Source organism: Chroicocephalus ridibundus, chromosome 2 (assembly GCF_963924245.1).
Source record: "Chroicocephalus ridibundus chromosome 2, bChrRid1.1, whole genome shotgun sequence".
NCBI classification, from domain to species: Eukaryota; Metazoa; Chordata; class Aves; order Charadriiformes; family Laridae; genus Chroicocephalus; species Chroicocephalus ridibundus.
In genome coordinates, this window is record NC_086285.1 from 872,857 (window position 1) to 892,331 (window position 19,475).

General features: G+C 46.4%; 1 protein-coding gene across 11 annotated transcripts in view; it reads left to right on the forward strand.

Moving 5' to 3' along the window:
• MAP4 (microtubule associated protein 4) overlaps positions 1–19,475 on the forward strand; it is a 174,710-nt gene that overhangs the window by 63,916 nt on the left and 91,319 nt on the right. For all 11 annotated transcript variants that reach the window (XM_063324175.1, XM_063324182.1, XM_063324184.1 and 8 more), the window contains one exon: positions 3,111–3,176. In XM_063324175.1, coding sequence (XP_063180245.1) covers positions 3,111–3,176 — 66 coding nt within the window. The remainder of the gene's footprint in view (positions 1–3,110; positions 3,177–19,475) is intronic.

Consider the following 19,475-nt stretch of genomic DNA (forward strand, 5'->3'; position numbering starts at 1 on the left):
TTGTCAGCTGCCTTCATTAAACCAGTGTTATGACACCTCTTTGAGCAGGACTTACGAAAACTTGTAGCTCTTGGGCTGGGGCTAAGCTTCCGCCCTGGTAACTGGGAGGTTCAGCAGGACCCATGTGGCTTCTCTACGGAATTCCTCCAAGATCTCATTGCAAGACCCTGTTCCTCCACGAGATACCCAGCGTCCCTTTCGGCAACCGTGCTGTATAAACCATCCCCTGACCCTGATTTTTCTCCTCACCTGAACTAACCGGTAAATCCAGTGACTGGGGGTAGTTCTCCCAGTTACTAGTTAAGAGAAGTTCTACCGTGCGAGTAAATCCCAGACCTTGTAGAGACTGACAGCAGGAGGAGCTGGTGCCTTTAACTGCTGCGAAACAGGTTCCAAGGATTCCTGTATATTTTCAGCTACTTGAGGAGGATGTAGGTGTATGTTTTCTATAAGCTGTCTGGCAAGTTCATGTTGACTTTTTTGTAAAGCGCCAGGATGAGCCACTGAAGTAAGTGGAAAGACTTTCCTTTTGCTTTACTGTGGGTTGGATTAAGCCCTAAAGCGCCCTGTCTAAAGTACATTGGTAACGTAGCCTTGTTCTAAAACTCCCTGAGCTCAGGGAAGGGACAGCAGCAACTCCAGGTAACTGAATGTGAGTCAGTCTGGGAGTAATTTTATTTTATTTACTTACAGGATTTTTTTTAAGCCGTTACCCTGAGTGTTTCTTCCCAATAAGCGGAACTGATGGCCTGAGGAGCCGAACTGCTGCTAGAGCTTGTGCTGCACCTTACACTTAACCAGTGCTACTCGGTATCACTCTTGCAATGGCTTGGCTTTGCTATTTCACAACCGGAAAATGGGATAAATTCTTAGAAATTAAGCAGAGTTTATTTAAGAAGATATTAAAAAATATTTGAAGACCTGGTGCGAGGATGACATTTTCAATTTAGGTAAATGGCCGTGCAATAGTTGCCTGTCATGGTGGTGGCTGCCTACAGAAATATCGTGCCGCTGGCAACCTGCACCAGTATTAACACCAGCAGAATCCAGCTGCTTTAGGAAGGGCCAGAATCTGATCTCAAAGGCAGTAACCTAAAATAAATAAAATTCCTCAAGTGGTTTGCCTAAGTGCTTATAGTTATTGACCCTCAGCAGCGCAGTGTAGGGATTATGGGGTGAATATAGAATTTCATTAGCATATTTTGATAATTAGGAAGAACCGTTTGAGTACTAGAATAAGAAGTGTGCTTTTTTAAAAAAAAAAAAAAAATTATATTGTTATGTTGGCCAGGTTGGATGGGGCTTTGAGCAACCTGGTCTTAGTGGGAGGTGTCCCTACCCAGGGCAGGGGGTTGGAACTAGATGGTCTTTAAGGTCCTTTCCAACCCAAATGGTTCTATGGTTCTTCTCAATGATGGTTTCCAAGCAGCATTCCTGAAAACATTACACACTTGGAGATAGCTACCTGTTAGCAGTGGTTTTCCGAAGGCGACCCACCGAGCCGACGGTGAAGCCAAGTTTGAGCTCGGCTCTCTGATAGCGATTGCCTCAGCTATCACCAGGTCTTGTGTTGCTGCCACGTTTTCCAAGTTCAGGGTGTAAATCCTGGTGCCTGTTAAAATTTTATCTGACAATGTCAGAACAAGATAGCCTAAATCTCTCGGTGGTGAGTATCTTATCTGCTGGTTTTTGAATCGGTGCTCTTCCACCCTGGACTACCCTTTGCTAAAGGCAGGTATCAGGGAGGGGTTGAGAGATGTGCTGTCAAAGATGGAACTGAGGTCTGCCGATCCTTTTTCCTAGTAGTATTAAGATGGCTTTGTCTGCAGGAAACCTGTCACAACTGAAGTGGACCAATATTTTAAAATTCTGGGGAATTAGTCTGTGCCTCTTGGCTCTTGGTCTGTCACTGGTCTCCACTGGAAAGAGCATGCCTCAGGCTTCTTTACAGCCTCCCTTTGGCTGCTCGTGCGCATTCCCCCTAGGTCTTCTCTAGGGTGAACAGTCCCAGCTCTCTCAGCCTTTGCTCATGTGAGAGATTCTCCAGTCCCGTAATCACCTTAGTGGCCCTTCACTGACCTCTCTCCAGTAGCTTCACCTCTCTTGTACTGGGGAGCCCAGCACCCCAGATGTGTCCCAATAGCACTGAAGAGAGGGAGAGGGTTGCCCTCTTCCACCTGCTCTGCCTAATGCAGCCCAAGATGCTCTTGACCACCTTTGCTGCAAGGGCCTGTTGGTGGTCCATGTTCAACTTGGCCACCAGGACCTCAAGGGCTTTTCCTGCAGGACCTCCAGTAAGTTGACCCCCAGTGTATACTGGTGCTTGGGCTTCTTCCTCCCTTGGTGCAGGACTTTGCATTTCTCCTTGTTGAACTTGATGAGGTTCTTCTCTCCAGCCTGCCCAGGTCCCTCTGGGTGGCATCACAAGCCTCTGGCATATCAGCCACTCCTCCCAGTTTTGTATCGTCTGCAAACTTGCTGAGGGCGTGCTCTTCTCCATTGTTCAGGTCATCAATGAAGATGTTATTGGCCCCAGTGCCGACTGCTGGGGGACACCGCTAGGGACGGGCCTCCAGCTGGACTTTGTCCTAGCGATTGCCACCCCCTGAGCCCGGCTGTTCAGACAGTTTTCCATCCACCTCCACTGTGTGGTTTTCTGACCTGTGCTTTGTCTCTTGGCTATGGGGATGTTACGGGAGACAGTGTTAAGGTTAACAACATCAACTGCTCTTGCCTCGCATCCGCCAAGCCCGTCAAAGTTTATTGTCTTGGCAAAGCGTTGTTTGCTTGAAGGAATTCCACAGTCACAGTGATCTTGTGGTGGCCTTTAGGAAAGCTCAGTCTGAAGCGATGGTGTGAATAAAGAAGCTTCTAGTTGTTATGCCTCAAGTCTCCTTCATGGGACTAGATTTTCTGTGGTTGTGATTGAAAAGCTCTTCCTCTTGGGTTTTAAGTTGTGCTGACTCTGGCATGTACCTTGACTTATTTCAAAAATAATTCTGGGGAAAAAAAGCCCTTATTGTGATGTTATCAAAACACAGATGTTGTTTTTAAGTTTTTGATTAAGACTAACTTCATCCAGTGCTAACGTTTCCTTTGATTTCTTGCAGATACTTCAGCTTCTGGGCCAACAGTTGTAGAAAATGGTGACCACGGAATAGAAGATCACCGCACAGGTACGTGCTTAATGTCTGAAGGAAACACCTCGACTCGTTTATTTGTTATTGGACCAGTAAAATCTCATTGCGAGAAAATGCATCTTCTTCTTGAGTCGTATTTCTCCGTAGTGGGTTGGTTTTGTGGTTTGTTTTTTTTTTTTATGATCTTCTCAAAGAATTTGAAACAAATTGGAACTTCATTCTCCTTTGGGTTTGAAATTGCTTATTTGTGTAAAGCCTCATCTGAAGACAATATCTATTTTATCCATGGTCAGTGTTGGGAAGGCAGCATCTGGGGCACTGATACCTAAAGGGCTTTCCAGTGACCCCGTAATATTCATAGCTGAGCTCTACCCTGTTAAGTAGACGTCTCCTGTTCCCCGTGAGACTGACAGCGATGTTTCTTCTCAGAGTTACACCATCCTTTGCAGTTTTTTCACTCCCTAATTCTTAGCTGTGACTGAAATTATGCTGCTTTGCTTATTCTGCAGCGTCTCCTTCTACCCCAAAGCACCCTTCCGTAAATATCTCCTAATACTTGCTTTAGCAACGTCAAAGAGGAAATTGAGGTCTTCCGAGCCTTTTTTTATACGGCGTTAGGACAGCTTTGTCCGAAGAAACTTGTGGTTACTTAAGTGGACCGATACTTCAAGCTTGTGAGGAATCCGGAATATAATTGATCTTTCCAAGCAGCCTAAACCATGCTGAAGTTAGGCGTCTTTCAGCAGTTATATTCTATGATAAAGACTGTGAAACGTTCCTACAGCGAATTGGGGTTCCTACCAAATTCCAGCTGAGCGGTTTAGGGTGAGCGGTACCAAACCCTGCGAGTGCGTGCACGAGCCCGTGGGTTGTTCCCTCGGGGGTGAGGAGGGGGCGGACTTCCACGGGCCAGACTGTGGCACCTCTCGTTTCTTGAGGATCAAATATTCAAAAAGTCGATTGCCATCCTGGCATTGGTAGGAGCTATTTATTCGGTCTCCCTTTTCATGATCTCCAGCTCAGCTTTAGCTGTGCCGATCACTGCTGCGATTGTTCGGGCGTTCCCAGCACGAACATCCCTGCTAGTCCGTAGGTGCGGCCCCAAGGAAAAAAAACCCCAGGAAATAATGATGAATGTGTGAGCGTGGGAGACAGGGATGAATTAAACCACTTTTTTACTATAATTCTGTTCAGCGTGAGCAAGTGTTCATGTTTTTCTTGAGGATGGGAATATAAAAATTGATCTTTGTACTTACTTTGCCGTTGTAAATCTGGCCAAAAGGAAGCTGTGCATCTTCTATAATTTAACATACAACTAAAATTAACAACACTTCTGAACCTTCCTAAGGATACTTCCTCTCTTTTTTTGTTTTTTAAATACATATAACTAAAAGGAGGTAGAAATATAATCAGATTTACGATACTCCAGGTATGACTGACTAAATGCATTGGGATTTTTTTTTATTGAACTTCTGAATTGTGTTTAAAAAAAAAAAAAATCTCTTGTTGTTTACTGAATACTAGCTTTCCGGAGGTTTAACTCTTCACACGCTAAATGCTAACAAGTTTGATCAAAGATACTTTTATGTGTCTGAAGCTTTTTAATTTATTAATAAGCTCCATCTTTGTGGGGTAGAGTTGGATTTTTCTTTTTTTTATTCTTGTTAAAAGCTGTCTAAAAGTGACATCAAAGTGGTAGAAACAGCGTGTCAAAGGATGGAGATTCATAGGCATCAAGTTAATTAGGCTTTTCAGAACAACAGAAGGCTTATCCAACACAACTGTTTCATGGGCTCTTTCCCCCCACCCCCTTCTTTATGGAATGCTTGAAACATCCATGCTTAATATTAGAGAGAAAGGGAGAAACGCTAAATTCCTATCAGACAATGGAGGCGTTTTCAGGGTTGAGGAGCAGCTGATTCTCTGCAGAAAGAGAGACAAGGTGTTCCAGTCGGGGTGCCGGACTGCAGCGCTGCCCGGTTCTGCCTTCGATAGGTGCTGCCTGAAGCCTGTAGCCCCTGGCCCTGAGCCACCTTCAGTTTTGGCTGGTTTATTGCTTCTCAGCTGGATCTATTCCCTAATCTGTCTCTCTTTAAAGCTGAAATGATTCTTCTGGCTGTGCAATGTGGGCCCAGTGCGGAGGTGGGAAACGGAGTAGCTGAGAGAGGACCAGGGAAGGTGATGCTCAAGGAAACCAGCTTTTTGCTGCAAAAAATAGTGTCAGGAGCTACAGAGAGGGCTTTTAAAAGCAGAACTGTGTTTGAATTGAATTCTGACACAGACTTCAGGGCAAATATCGGGAAAAGATACAAGCTATTTGAAAACACAAATGCCTGCTCATCTCTCCCGTCTAGATCACAGGAAGCACTGCTGCACGTTGGTTCTTTTCACCTGTCAAATAAAACAGGGTGATGACTTGCTAATGTTTTGTTGCATGCAACGTTATCTACAGACATCTGGTGTATGTGTATGCAGAGGTTAGAATTAGTCAGGACTGAAATCTTAGTGCCGCTTTGGCAGCCTGTGCTGCCTCCTGACCGGATGCCCCGCTCCGAAATACCGTTAATGTAGTGGATGGCGTAAATCCAAACCTAATGTAACTCGGGGGCAAAACCCTCTATTAACTCTCGAATTATTTGTGTTATAACTGTGATGGATTTAAACCATTGATGCGGGGATGTGTACAGCTCAGCATTTCAGAACGTAAAGGGAAAATGTGAACAGTTGACTTTCCGTTGGCTGTTTACTTTGAGGGTCCAAACCTGCGGCCGCGATGCTGAGCACCCTCTGCCCCTCTTTGCTTTCCCTGGGAGAGGGGTGGTTTCTCTGAAGGGTTCAGTTCTTGGCAGTGCTGAGCCGTACGTGGCGATTGCTTATTTGGTTTGTGGGTTTGGGAGTCGATTTCTTTTCTTTTTTTTTTTTTTTCCTGAGAATTTGAGACCTGCGGCCTGGGAGCTCTGGCTCGGGTCCTCAGCACGCGGCCTGCAATCTCTCTCTATTAATTCTGTTCTTCCTTATAAGGGTAAATAGGAGAGCGGCTGGGGCAGCGTTCGCAGGGAAGCTGTGCACATCTGCTGCAGCTCGAGCGAATCAGCCGGGGTGGGGGGGGAGGAACTGGAGTAGCCTGTAACCACCGATGGCATGCAGGTATTGAATTAGGCAACCAACTGCTAACTTGCACGATGCGAAGGTTAGAGGGTGCCCAGTGAAACTAACAGCAGGTTTAAAACAACATCAGAAAGTGTAATCTTTGAACAGTGCAACCTTTGCAACTCCTTATTGCAGGATATTTGCCTAGAGTTCAAAGGAATTATATATTTTAAAAAAAAAAAAAAACAAAACACAAAACAAATTTCTGGAAAGAAATCCTTCAAGGATGGCCAAATGGTTTGATGCGGATACCTCTCGTTCCAAGCTCCTGTTCGTTATCTTGCTGGAAGATGAGAAGTGATCTAGGGAAGTATCGCTGTTGGGTGTTCATACTTCCCCTACCTGGACCTTCTCTCCAGCCAGCCTTGTCGTTCTCGCCTCTGAGATGGGGTCCCAAAAACACTTTGTCACTGCTTTCAGTGCAAATTGTGCTTTAAAGCAGCATCCTGGGCTGCTGCTCTTTGGATGGCAATTTGTCACTAATCTTGATTTAGCACAGCTAATTTTTGCATGCGGCACAACGTCATGCCGTAGCATGACTAGCGATAGATATTTTATTTTTTTTTTCTCAGACCCTTCTAAAAGCAAAATTCCATGTGTCTCTAATCTGGCTTTTGGCAAATCTCCTGGCTGCACTAAATGAAATATTGCTTGTTGTGCAGTTGCTACCTGAATGTTCATGTTTACTAATGACTTGCGCTTTTTTGCCCCTTTCCCCATCCCGTTTCCCTCTCCTACTTCTTTTCCTCTCTTCTATTTTCTCCTCCTAGAAGCCTAGACTGTCTCCTAACACTGGGGCTGCCACTGATACAAGACCAGTGTACTTTTCTACCTGCCATTACACTTCTAAAACCTTCAGCATTTTACAGAGCTCTTGCTTTACATCCTTGGACTTTCCGTGTAGAAGAAACCAAAGGGTCGCCGTGCTGTCGGCCGATCAGCCCTCCTCCTCCTCCCTCTCTGCTCTGCAGTGCTTGTTGAAACCTTCCTTCCTTTGTGTAAGCACAAACGTGCACGGTGGTTTTTAATTCAGCACTCCCACGGGTTTTAAATCACAACTACAGCTCCATTTTATTTATATATATTTTTTTATTTTTTTAGTTCAACCACTTTTAAATTTAATTTATATCCTTTTTTCATGGACGCTTAATAACAGAAGGTTTGGTGTTAAATTCTAAAGTTGCGCTTTCATAGCGGACGGGTGCGCCACGACTGCAGCTCCTTTCCCTTCTCCCCGTACTCACCGCAGCCTTTTAGAATAACGCTGAGTTCTGCCTGCCTTCATCCTTGCTGCTTCGAAACCTTCTCGTACGAGGTTTTTACCTTTAATAACGTCGTCGTCTTCAAAACAGGTGTTTTCACATCGTAGCACTTATTATACGGACTTGAGACATTAGGAAGAGGCGTGTTGCCTGAGGTACAAGCAGATTCTCTGGTTTGTGAGGGGTGGATTTTGGGGTTCAAGCACTTGCCATCCCCTGGGAGTAGAAAGGGAAAGGACCAACCCCACATTCCTGCCTCAGTAAGCAGCTTTGCTGTCCTACTGCTTCCCGAAGCCTTGGAAGTAAGAAAGAAAATTGCCTTTTTTTTTTTTTTTTTAACTTCACCCCTCTGCCTTCGTTTTGTTCGTGACGGCCTTGGGTGAGATTTTACCTGCCATGAGAAATAATCTGTCCCCTCTAAAAGCGAGAGAAACAAAAGATCTAGGGCTAAATTGTTAAATCTATACTGAAATAATTGTGACGGTTTCCAGCCGCACCAAAAGGAATGGGGCTGTTCTTAACCTTAAACCGAGCGACAAGAGGTCAGCAAACCTGTTGCAATTCCTGATGGTTCCATAAAGGTGCAACGCTTTCCGAGCGCAAAAGTATTAGTTACTACCATTAATACAAAATGCGAAAGGGGATAATTTAGGAGACTACTTAGTGTTTTACATGAGACAAGCTCAGCCTGGGGTTTTGTAGACGAGTGAACGTTTTGTTTGAGGATAATTGCGGTGTGTAGCAAAAGGTGCTTTGCCTACAAGACCGGATCAAAGTACAGGGTTTATTTGAGACCAGATCCATTCTGAAGTGGGACACGATTCTCCAAATTGCCAAATGCTAGCATACTGAGGCCTTCACTTGCCTAAAAATAATATTTTCCTCCTGTGAAGAGAGTAGCTTGCACCTGAATATTCCTAGTGCCCTGCTAGTACCCACAACTACGTTAGGATACTGGTCTACGAACGGTTTACTGGAAGAGTATTGCACCTTGAATGAATCTACTGTTAATGCCAGTAGAAGGTTTTCTTTAAGATCTCCCTCCACTACTGACCCATCCAGAGTTTATATTATTTTTTTTCATCTGAGACCTCCCATGCTCCCCACCCAGGGAGAGTGCCCAGAGTTTCCGCAGTGGATTGTGTGCAATCAGCCTGTGTAATCATGTGCATTGGGTCTCGAGGCTTTTGTTCTCTAATTTGGTGGCAATTCATTGCTCTACCCACCGTTCAAAGCCTCGTTAGTGGCTGGCATCCTTGTGGTGCCAATTTCTGAACAAGTAGCACTGTTGGCTTCCCCTCCAAGGTGGATAGCTGTCACTTCGGAGAACACCCCGTTGCCAAAGCTGGGGTCTTCCCGTGCCGGTCCGATGTGCTGACCCGGCAGAGCCACCACCCAGTTGCTTCAGACCATCAGCCTTTGAGAGCATATCCTGACCCAAGTACAACAATAAGCGTTTCCCCATGGACTAGAGCAAGAATGGGAATTGGGATTCAGGATACACTGCAAGTATGGCTGTCAGATTGCCCTGTTTTTCTGGTTTTACTGGAAATGATGCCACGTGGTAGCATGTAGCCAACAGCTTCCAGCTCTGACAAGCCACCAAAGCCTCACCCGTGCCCTTTTGGGGGTGATAGAAGGTCCATGGGCCACCCAGGACCATCCCTTCAGTTGGACCTCACACATCAGCTCTGCGGCAAAGTCACACCAAGAGGTGACACCAGCAGTGGCGCGTGATGCACAGAGAGGTGTTTGGTCCTTCTCATGGTCATGAAGCGCTTTCCTCTTGGGGGAGTTCTGCTGTCTGTTGCCATGCAAGGAGACTGTTGTGTTCTTGGCTTTATTTTTAAAGACCTCTTTGTAGCTACTTTTTTTTTTTCTTAGTCATGGTTGATTTTGGAGGCATTTTAACTTGGTTCCACAAGTTGTGCTTTCTCGCCTTTTGCCTTAAGCTGCCTTTACTATTTCTGCCCTAGAAGTAGAGAGCAAATAATTACAGAGAGAAATTTTCAGATTGAATAACAGAAGTTTTCAGATTAAGTGGGTATCAGACTTCCTCCCTGCCCCCTAACCCTTGCACTTGATCTTATGGAAATGCAATAATGCTTTCAAGTCTTGGCTTGGAGGGGAGTTTGTGGCACTGGTAGCCAGTTGGCTGGATCAACTCGCTCCAACCCGTTGGGTGCAGTGGGGCTGGAGGCCGGGCACGGCAGCGTCTCCAGCAGACCAAAGCCAGGGTTGCTGATGCAGCCGGGGCCACCCCCGGGGTTCAGTCGCTCTCTCAGCTGCTAACATGAATAATTCATTCCATTCCACTAGCTCTTTCTTTTCCCGCCCCATTTTTTCATCCCTGTTTATTTTAAATGTCATCAGGTTTACAGATTTGAATGAAAACTTGTAGATAGAGGAAGGGAGATGGTTGTTTCCTGGTGGTGGTGGTTCTTCCCTACAGGACTCCTACCAAAAGCTCTGCAGTGTCACCCATTTGCTCTTTCTGGGGCAGAAGTGTCCCATGCCCGTCCTGGGAGGCTGGCTGTCATGGCATGGGGGTGGGAGGGGATGTTGGAGGGTCGATGCAGAGCGTTGTATCTTTTTGTTGCTCCCAGAAAATGTACGTGGATCTTGCTGAAAATTGAGCGCAGTAAACGGACATGCAGGAACGCGTTGCGTTTTTCAGTTTTTATTTTCAGAAAGCCAGGTAGCTACCAAATGTGTTCTTCTGGTTAAATTCCGTGTTACCCAGACTTTTCTCCAATCTTTGGAGATGATATGAAATCTTTGCAGAACATACTATAACTCTTGTGCTTAAAGCTTGTCTGTTATCGCTCCTGACTCTTCTCAATGATTCCAATGCTCTGTATGATGTGAAGCTGTGTATCACTGTTGAATAAATCACCCTAATAAACATCTCAAACTAACCTCTCAATGGTTGTACTGTGGTGAGAATCTTCGCGGATTGTGCTGCTTGTTCGTAGTTAATATCCGCAGGTAGCTCCGTGTGCTCCATTAACCTCTCCAGTGTTAGTCCTGAAAGAGGTAAATGGTTTAAACTGGAATACCTTGCTGTCTGGATAGGTGGTAGAAAACGTGGCCATCAAAGAATGGGTTTAGTTAATGGGTTAAAATGGAAATGATTTTAATGAGCCACATGATTTTGTTGTTTTGGTTTTGTTGCTGGGGGGTGGGGGGAGGCAGAAATAGGAAGAAGGAAAATTTCTTCCCGCCGTGCTCAAGGAATAAGAAGTGACCGGGGGACGGATGAGATGGATGCTCATTTCCACGTTGGGCATACAAGGTACTTAATATCTGCACGCGTGAACGAGCTAGGAAATAATGTCTACTGTTTGTGGCGGGGCACCTCTTGCAGCTTAAGGTGCCTGATTTTGTGACGATTCACAGAAAAATGACATGCCTGTGGGAACGGTTATCCGCCCTTAGCAATATTTCTGGGGGTGTGGTGTACGCCAGGGAAGCATTTCGCTGCCAGCCCAGATGAGACTCAGTCTTTGCTCTTTGTTTGTCATCTCTTTTTGCTGGTGAATAAGTCGTTAGTGCACAAAGTTAAAAAAGACCAAACAAACCAAAACAAAAACCCCATAAAAACCCTTAAAAAAAAAAAAAAGTCATTCCTGATGTTAACCATTTTGTAAGTAGGACACTTAAAGGCGTGCTTTTTCTAATTAAAGCTATTTTTCCTCTTTCACCTGCCTGCATAGTTCCCGTTTGGTGCAAGTTTTTATTTATAGAGGCTTTTATACTTTCCGGGCTTAAGGGAGACCTTTTTAGGCTTTTCCGAGCGGGTCTGCATCCACTGCTTGCTAAAGGAGAATTCATGTTTTCTGTTGCTTCAGTCTAAAAAAAGCAGCAAACTGAATCAAACTCAGAAGACTCGTTTAGTTCTTCAGACGGGCATGACTCAGGGTTTTAGAATCATGGAATGGTTTGGGTGGGAAGGGACCTTAAAGGCCACCCAGTGGCACCCCCTGCCCTGGGCAGGGACACCTCCCACCAGCCCAGGTTGCTCCAAGCCCCGTCCAACCTGGCCTTGAACCCCTCCAGGGATGGGGCAGCCACAGCTTCTCGGGGCAACCTGGGCCAGGGGCTCACCCCCCTCACAGCCAACAATTTCTGCCTCACATCTCATCTCAGTCTCCCCTCTGTCAGTGGAAAACCCTTCCCCCTCGTCCCATGGCTCCCCTCCCTGCTCCAGAGTCCCTCCCCAGCTTTCCTGGAGCCCCTTGAGGGACTGGAAGGTCTCCGCGGAGCCTTCTCTTCTCCAGGCTGAACCCCCCCAGCTCTCTCGGCCTGTTCCCACAGCAGAGGGGCTCCAGCCCTCCCAGCATCTTTTATCTGTGTGTGTCTGATCTTTTGGGGTGATGGTTTTTAGGCCTGAGCTGGCTGGGGGAAGGGGAAAGTGGGCGTCTGGAGGGAGCTGATCTGGTGGTGAGGGGCAGAGGTTGGGGGTGTTCCATGCCCTATGGCTCCGGTGAGGATCGGGGCCAGGGGATGGAGGCACTGATGGGGCTGGAGGGTGAGCGTGGAGGATGAAGGCTCGTGCTCCGTGGGTGTCCCACGGGTGGGCCGGGAAGGAGTCGGTGCCCTTCCAACCAAAGAAGCCCTGTTTCTTCTTCCTGCCGGTGAAGGCATAGAGCCGCAGGTAGTGTCATCTCAACGAGCTGCTCCCCGACAGTTCAGAAAGCTGAAGGAAACTTCCCAGATGATGGAGCACTTGTAGACACCGGGAACACCAGAGATAACGGGGTAAATTGTTGTTCGGCACAGAACTTTGCTTAGCGAACCCGACCGCTCTGAAGAGCCCCGTCCATGCCCTGGATTCGCTCAAGGTCAGTAATTCTCACGCGGCCGAGTGTTCGGTGCAGCGTCGTGCGGGGGAACGAAGCCACCAAGCACTCGGATCGCAGGGAAGGATGACTCAGGAGAGCACCAGGGCACGGATCTGTCGCTTCCATGCACATTTTATTAATACAGCTCCTCTGTATTGCCTGACTGCGCGCTGGGGCAGCGTACCCCATGGGCACGTGAGTTCCGTGAGCTGAAAAGGTGCGTTACGAGCTGGTTAACGATGGTCCTTAAGAATAAATAACGTCTTGCAGCAGCTTGGCCTTAAAATCTTACAGGTCTGTGCTAAAAGGATTGTGTTTAAGAGCTTTCAGTCCTTGACTCGCTCTTCCCCATCTCGGGGAGTTGGATAAAGACGTTTTGTGGGAAGTGATGTAGAAGTGTGTTGACCTAAAAGACGGTCATTTGTGCCGCCAATTTTCTAAAGCCGCCTTCAGTGCGGATGTTTCTGTGGATATTCCGTTCGGAACGCTGGTTTCATCTGCACCTTGCAATGACTGCATGGGTCTCGAAGAGCTGTGACTTTGGAATATTAAATAGGGGAAACTTATTTGTCTGCGTGGAGGAGGAGCGAGCTGCTAGGAACATAAATTTTTTATTTTTTTTTTTTTTTTTTGTGGATGAAATTTTAGTGGAAAGAAGATGAAGTGTTGTATTTTACCTCTGAGGCTTTTGGTGTTTTGCTGGCCGTTTCGTAAAACTAGACAGGACCACTGCTGGCCTTGGCTTCTGCCGCGCAGGGTGGTCCTCGGTGAGAAAGTTCTGTGCCAGACCCGTAACGTCTTTTTTCTGTAACTATCTGATTTTTGATTTCTTTCATCATCTGAAGGTTTTAAATCATCTGGTTTTGGGGGTTGAGTTCTATATAGTTCCTACTAGTATTTAAAAAAAAAAAACAAACCACCCCAAAACATTTATTACACATACTTCTATTTTAAGTTCAGTCAACTTTGAGAAATTTACTTCCAGTACAAGTAGCTGTAGGCTGAGGAACTCGCCTCTCCTGTCTTTAAAGGTTATCCAAATGTCGTATTTTCAGACGAACATCAGCATCTTTCCTGTCCACGAGGAGCAGCTGTGGGTCAGGCTGTTCTCCATCCCTTCCTTGGGCCTTGACAGGCAGATTATTTTGATTCCAGGATAATTTCTGAATCCCGGGGCCCAGAAGCGCATCGTAATGCGCATCCCCGTGCGTACCTCTCTGTAACAAACATCGGGCCCCTTCTGAGGACGTACATCCACCCTCTTCTGAAGATGCCGCTTGTGAAAGCCGTTACTCGGTGCGGCTTAGGCTTAGTTAAAGAACGGTCGCCGCGCCAGGAGCTGGAGCGAAGAACGACTGGCTGCGGGCGTCTTCGGAGGGCTCTCTGCCGCTTCAGGCAAATGCTGAAAACTTATTTGGGTTTGTATGAAATAAATTACGAGTTCTTCTGAACTGTAGATTAATGCCTGTGCCTTTGCTTCATGCAGTCATCCGGTAATACCTCACTGTTCCTTCTGTGTGTGTATAGATATAATATACAGAATATATATCATATACAGAATATATAAAATATATTACATATATTAATATATTTAATAATATAATCCTTTGTCAGTTTTCACAACATACAGATATTTCTCCCTGTTCCCCATGCCTTGATGGGCAGCTAGAGATGTCTCACCTTTAACTTGCTTCTTACACGTCTACGTACCTATCACAGAGAAACAACTTTTCAAGGTCTGGCTACTTAAAATGAGTAATTATGAGTCTGAACACACCTTGAAATGTCAGTTCTAACCCCAAAACAAGCGTTACGTAGTGTTTTAAGCCCAGTGACCGTGGATGCTGGCTGTTGGTGGACCCGGGTACCTTCTGGCGAGGGCGTGTGCGGTGTCTCCCTGTCCCAAAGCTTGCTGGAGCCCTCGGCACCTTCCTTAGAAACATCACCCCAACAAGCCAAAAAATGTATTTTATGGCTACAGACAACCTCTTTTAGGTAAATAACGCACTTTCTCTGAAACTTCCTGCATCTAATTTAAATGTAATTGATGGGCCTGGCACTGGGACACAGGTTGTCTTTTTGGTAATTTTAATAAATTCTGCTGGGAAAAGAAATAAAATTAATATAACAGCAAGTTATTCTTTGCTACCGATGTCACATCTTGACATCACTTCGGTGGAGCAGAAGCACAATTTTTCTTTTGTATGATTTTGCCACTCCTTTTTTTTTCTTTCTCTGAGTCTCTGCATTAGTATCTTTATTTCTTCGCACAATAGTCCTCTAATTAGTGTTTCGCTAAACTGACCTTTGACTTTCCCAAATGCAATGGTAAGGGAATAAATGGATGCTGCTGGCAGTGGATATTTTGGGCTGGGAAGTCATAATCCGATCAACGGTGAAATGCAGCTTTTTGGGTGGTGGGAACTTCGCCACAGACAAAGGATCTGCGTTAAGTGAGATTTCCGCTGTGTCCGATGTTTCTTGGGTTACAGCAGCCTTATGCTACAGGGATTTATGTTGGGGAGGACTCTCCTCCCCACCTCAGCTCGCAACTTCTGCTGTCGTGAGCCCACTCTGCATGACTCCGAAGGGGTTTCCCATCATCCCGCCCTCTGGCAGCACGTGCGGCCGTTCAGCAAGTGTCAAAAACCGGTGTCAGGAGGGGGGGTTTTTTGCCTACATGATAGTACTGTGGGCTATCATGGGCAACTAGATACGCCCTATGGGCTACTAGATTCAGTAAATTGCCATGTTATTACCAGGGAATGATTTTTACTAAAAGCTCAGAGTACACCCAGCATCGTACTCCGGGTTTTTCTTGCTGGGTTGCCCACTTTGGGCACTATTCAAGCACGTCGCGGTTAGTTAATAGATAAGATATTGTGCCTTTGCAACGTTACGTGGCTATTACATTTTAAAATACGCTAGTTGCCTGGTTTTGTGATCTCTCTTTAGGCCTGAATTCTTTAATCTCCTGAACTGAGATAGAAAGATCCAGGCAGTTTGTGGTGTTGGTGTCTCAGGGAGCGGACGGAGACTGGGAGGAGCGAGAGCCGTCTCGGGGAACTTCGCTTCTGCCAGGCACAGCTCTTGCTGCAGGCCCAGAAAGTGAGTTTTTGGATAATTCTAGTGGCCCTGTCTAGGCCAGGTGAATTTGTAACCAAGAAGCCGGCTGAAGACTGAGAATAGCAAAAAAAAAAAAAAGCCAAACCCTTATTTTTCCTTTTTTTGAGGATAGCGCTGGTAACAGGAGGGATGAAAGGACGGTGTTTTGGCTCTGATGTCTTGCAGGACATCACGATTAGGGAAAAAATAATCTGTTAATATAGAAAGGTTTTTCTCTTTAATAATTTCTAGAATAAAAAAGCCAAACTGTTTTCAGAACTGATTACTTCTTTTCCCACCCTTTGCTTCATCAGCCATATTTTAAACAAGTAATTTTCTGTAATAACTGTTCCTTGTGGGCGGTTTTGCACCAAAATGTAGCTTGACGGGAAGAAAACCCACGACAAAAAAAAATCATCAAAAAGCAACCACCCAAAAAAAACCCAAACCCACCAGACAAAAACCTCCAAACAAACAAAATCCCCTGCCGTGTGCGATGAACCAGGTGACGCCTACGTGACTATGTTACAAGGATTTATAATATTTCTCTGCCCAGGAGTGTTTTTTCAGAGAAGATGCTGGCAAAAAAGTTGGTTCCCGCCGGGTGCTCCCTAATACTTCGGGGAAAGGGAGTGGAAATAAGATAAACCTCGGGCTGGCTGGAAGTGCTGATTACATCCCGAAGCTGAGTCTCCTCTGACATAAATCAGTCCCCTCTTTTACATATGTTAAATGACGTGCTCAAGAAGCTTTTCTTCCTGGGCCGTAGTCTTGTTTGCTGCTTGTATCAAATCAGCTTAAGTCGTTGTGTAACGAGCTCTGTTATTTGGAGGAAAGTAGAGCGTGGCAGCCCCACCGGGGAGATGCTCCTGACCCCGGGGCCGTGGCGACCTGTCCCTCTGCAGCTCCCGGCCAGGCTGGGGACACCAATGTGGTGTCGGAAGCGTTGATGTTTCTGGTGGTGGGGAAACAGAGCTGGGAGAGGTGGGAATTAGCCAGGATGTGGGTTTTTCCGAAAGCCCATCCCTCTTTTGTACCCAATATCACTCTGGGTTCCTACCAGCCTGCTTGCTGACGCGTGAAGGACAGTAACTGTTGGAACTGGTATTGCGACTGGGAGTGTATTGAAAGCTCCAGTGACCACAGAATGACAGAATGGTCGGGGTCGGAAGGGACCTCTGGAGATCATCTGTCCAACCCCCTGCCAGAGCAGGGTCACCCACAGCAGGTGGCACAGGAACGCGTCCAGGCGGGTTTGGAATGTCTCCAGAGACGGAGATTCCACCACCTCTCTGGGCAGCCTGTGCCAGGGCTCTGCCACCCTCACAGCAAAGAAGTTCCTCCTCGTGTTGAGGTGGAACTTCCCGTGTCCCAGTTTGTGCCTGTTACCCCTTGTCCTGTCGCTGGGCACCACTGAGAAGAGCCTGGCCCCATCCTCCTGACACCCCCCCTTTCAGTATTTATCAGCATTGATAAGATCCCCCTCAGTCGTCTTTTTTCCAGCCTGAAGAGCCCCAAATCCCTCAGCCTTTCTCCATCAGAGAGGTGTTCCAGCCCCTCAGCATCTCGGTAGCCCTTTGCTGTCCCCTCTCCAGCAGTTCCCTGCCCTTCTGCAGCTGGGGGGGCCCAGCACTGGGCACAGTACTTGTAGTGATGACTCCAAGTAAAGGCGGAAGGACCTTTTTTTTTTGTCTAAAAAATGCTGTTGCCGTGGCCCTGTCTCTCTTAAATGGGATTTTCCTAGCAACCTGCTACTTCCTGCTTCTCGCTTTTTGCTTCTGAACTTTGATTCCAAGGTGGCACGTATCCTACTTGACTTGTTGAATAGAAAATAAAAAAACTTATAGGGAAGTAGTCCATACGGCCAGAAGTCTGTTACAGGCGTTAGGGTGAGGCTTAGCGAGACTTAAAAAAATGTTAATACAAAACCTTTAGTTTTCGTCGTGTGTTTCGGAGTCGTTCCAGCGAGCATCTGAGCGCTGGATGAATTCACGTGGTTGTTGCAAAGCTTGAACTTCCTGAGCAGGTAGCTGTTGCTTAAAGTATTCAAGCCGTGAGGTTTCAAGCTTCTCTCTTGAATTTAATATCTTATTAGTGCATTTCAACCAACCCATTGGTGGAGGTGTGCGTTAGAAGCGTGGAAGAAACATGCGGGCTAATACCTGGTAGAAAATGTGAACCCTTTTTTCTCTCTCTTCATCCTTCCCAGTTCGTCAGCCTTTACCCAAAATCAGCTACGTTGCCATTTCTCAGAACTGTGTTTTTGCGTACCCAGAATATTTTTGTACGCGTAATCCTGTAAATGGATTTAAATTTAAAAATCCTGTAAACGTTTTTAAAAGAGAGTGGTAATTTCAAGAGTTTTTGAGGCAGGCAGAAGAGTGAGGTTTATTGCTGCAAATAAGCAGGACCGCTTACCCGTACTGCTTTGTTCATCCAAAGTCGTGCTTTTGTCCTACACGTACATTACCCAATTTTCCTTTAATTAGCCTGTCTTTCTGGGACTTAACTGCGATTTTAAAAGGTATTTAGTTTTTTTTCTTCCCCTCTTTATTGCCTCAGACAACATCCTGGGTTTTTTTCTCGCTTATTAAGACAGGTTCTTGCAGTGACCCTTTAGATTCCTGCAATTTATATTCCATTTCTGGAATTTATACACCAATTTATTGCCAAAGGACAATAAAACAGCCAGTAGTACTGTAAAACACACACCAAAATTAACCTTAGTCTAAACACTTCATTATCACCTTTTTGCTAGATCTGGTTAATCATTTAGCTTCATAATAAGAATTTATCTTTCATAAAGATAAACTATAGGGGCTCCAGGAAAGCTGGGGAGGGACTCTGGAGCAGGGAGGGGAGCCATGGGACGAGGGGGAAGGGTTTTCCACTGACAGAGGGGAGACTGAGATGAGATGTGAGGCAGAAATTGTTGGCTGTGAGGGGGGTGAGCCCCTGGCCCAGGTTGCCCAGAGCAGCTGTGGCTGCCCCATCCCTGGAGGGGTTCAAGGGCAGGTTGGACGGGGCTTGGAGCAACCTGGGCTGGTGGGAGGTGTCCCTGCCCAGGGCAGGGGGTGGCACTTGGGGGGGCTTTAGGGTCCCTTCCCACCCAAAGCATTCTGTGATTCTGTAATTCTTTATTAGATGAGTTAGCTAAATATTTGCCTTTGAGTTAGCGACGTGGCCCAGCTGCAAGCAGAAGGTGAGCAGGATGGCGGCTGGGCAGGGATGCAGTCCTTGTCCGTCGGCAGCCGTGGATGGAGAAACCCAGTGGAGAAGCCCCCGTGAGCGGAGGCTGTGGGAAGGTGGGTTTGTGTGAACCTCGTGCCCTGCGCTGACCCACCGGCTCCTTCCCGCAGGCGCTCGTGGGTAAATCTCAGCCTTTTTTCACCACTTCTTCCTGTCCTAAACCTGGAGCAGGGCGTGGGGCCGGGGTTGTCTGTAAAAACACCTGATTTAATAAGGGTTTATCCTGCTTACAAAAAAAATGGAGAAAGAATTGTGTGCTGGGATTGTGTGCGGTCGTATGACATGGGCTAAATATGAACCTGGGGGTTAGGAAACTTCCCTAATCCTGGCTCTGGTTGTAGCTCCCTCGGAGGCCTTAGCTCTTTAATCTTCTTCCGTTTCAGTCCCATCACTGAAAATAGGGTAAGGCTGATTATATTGTGCATTTTATCTTTTATAGCTATGCTGCATCTGTTATTATCACGGCGTTCTCATTTCAGTGGTGTTGACTAGTACCAGGGGTAATCTTGGATTAATCCGACCTTTTCTGGAAAAAGAAAATGGTGTCGTTACGAAACGTGTCTGGATACGGTGAGGCTGAGCGAGAGGAGGTCTTTGGTAGTTGGTTGTGAGAGCAAATCCACGCTCTGGGGCAAATGCATCTTTTAAATGGCCGATCAATCAGAATTCAGGGTAGGCCCTGGCTGCTGGTGGTTCCTCATTAAACCCTATAAAGCTACTCTTTA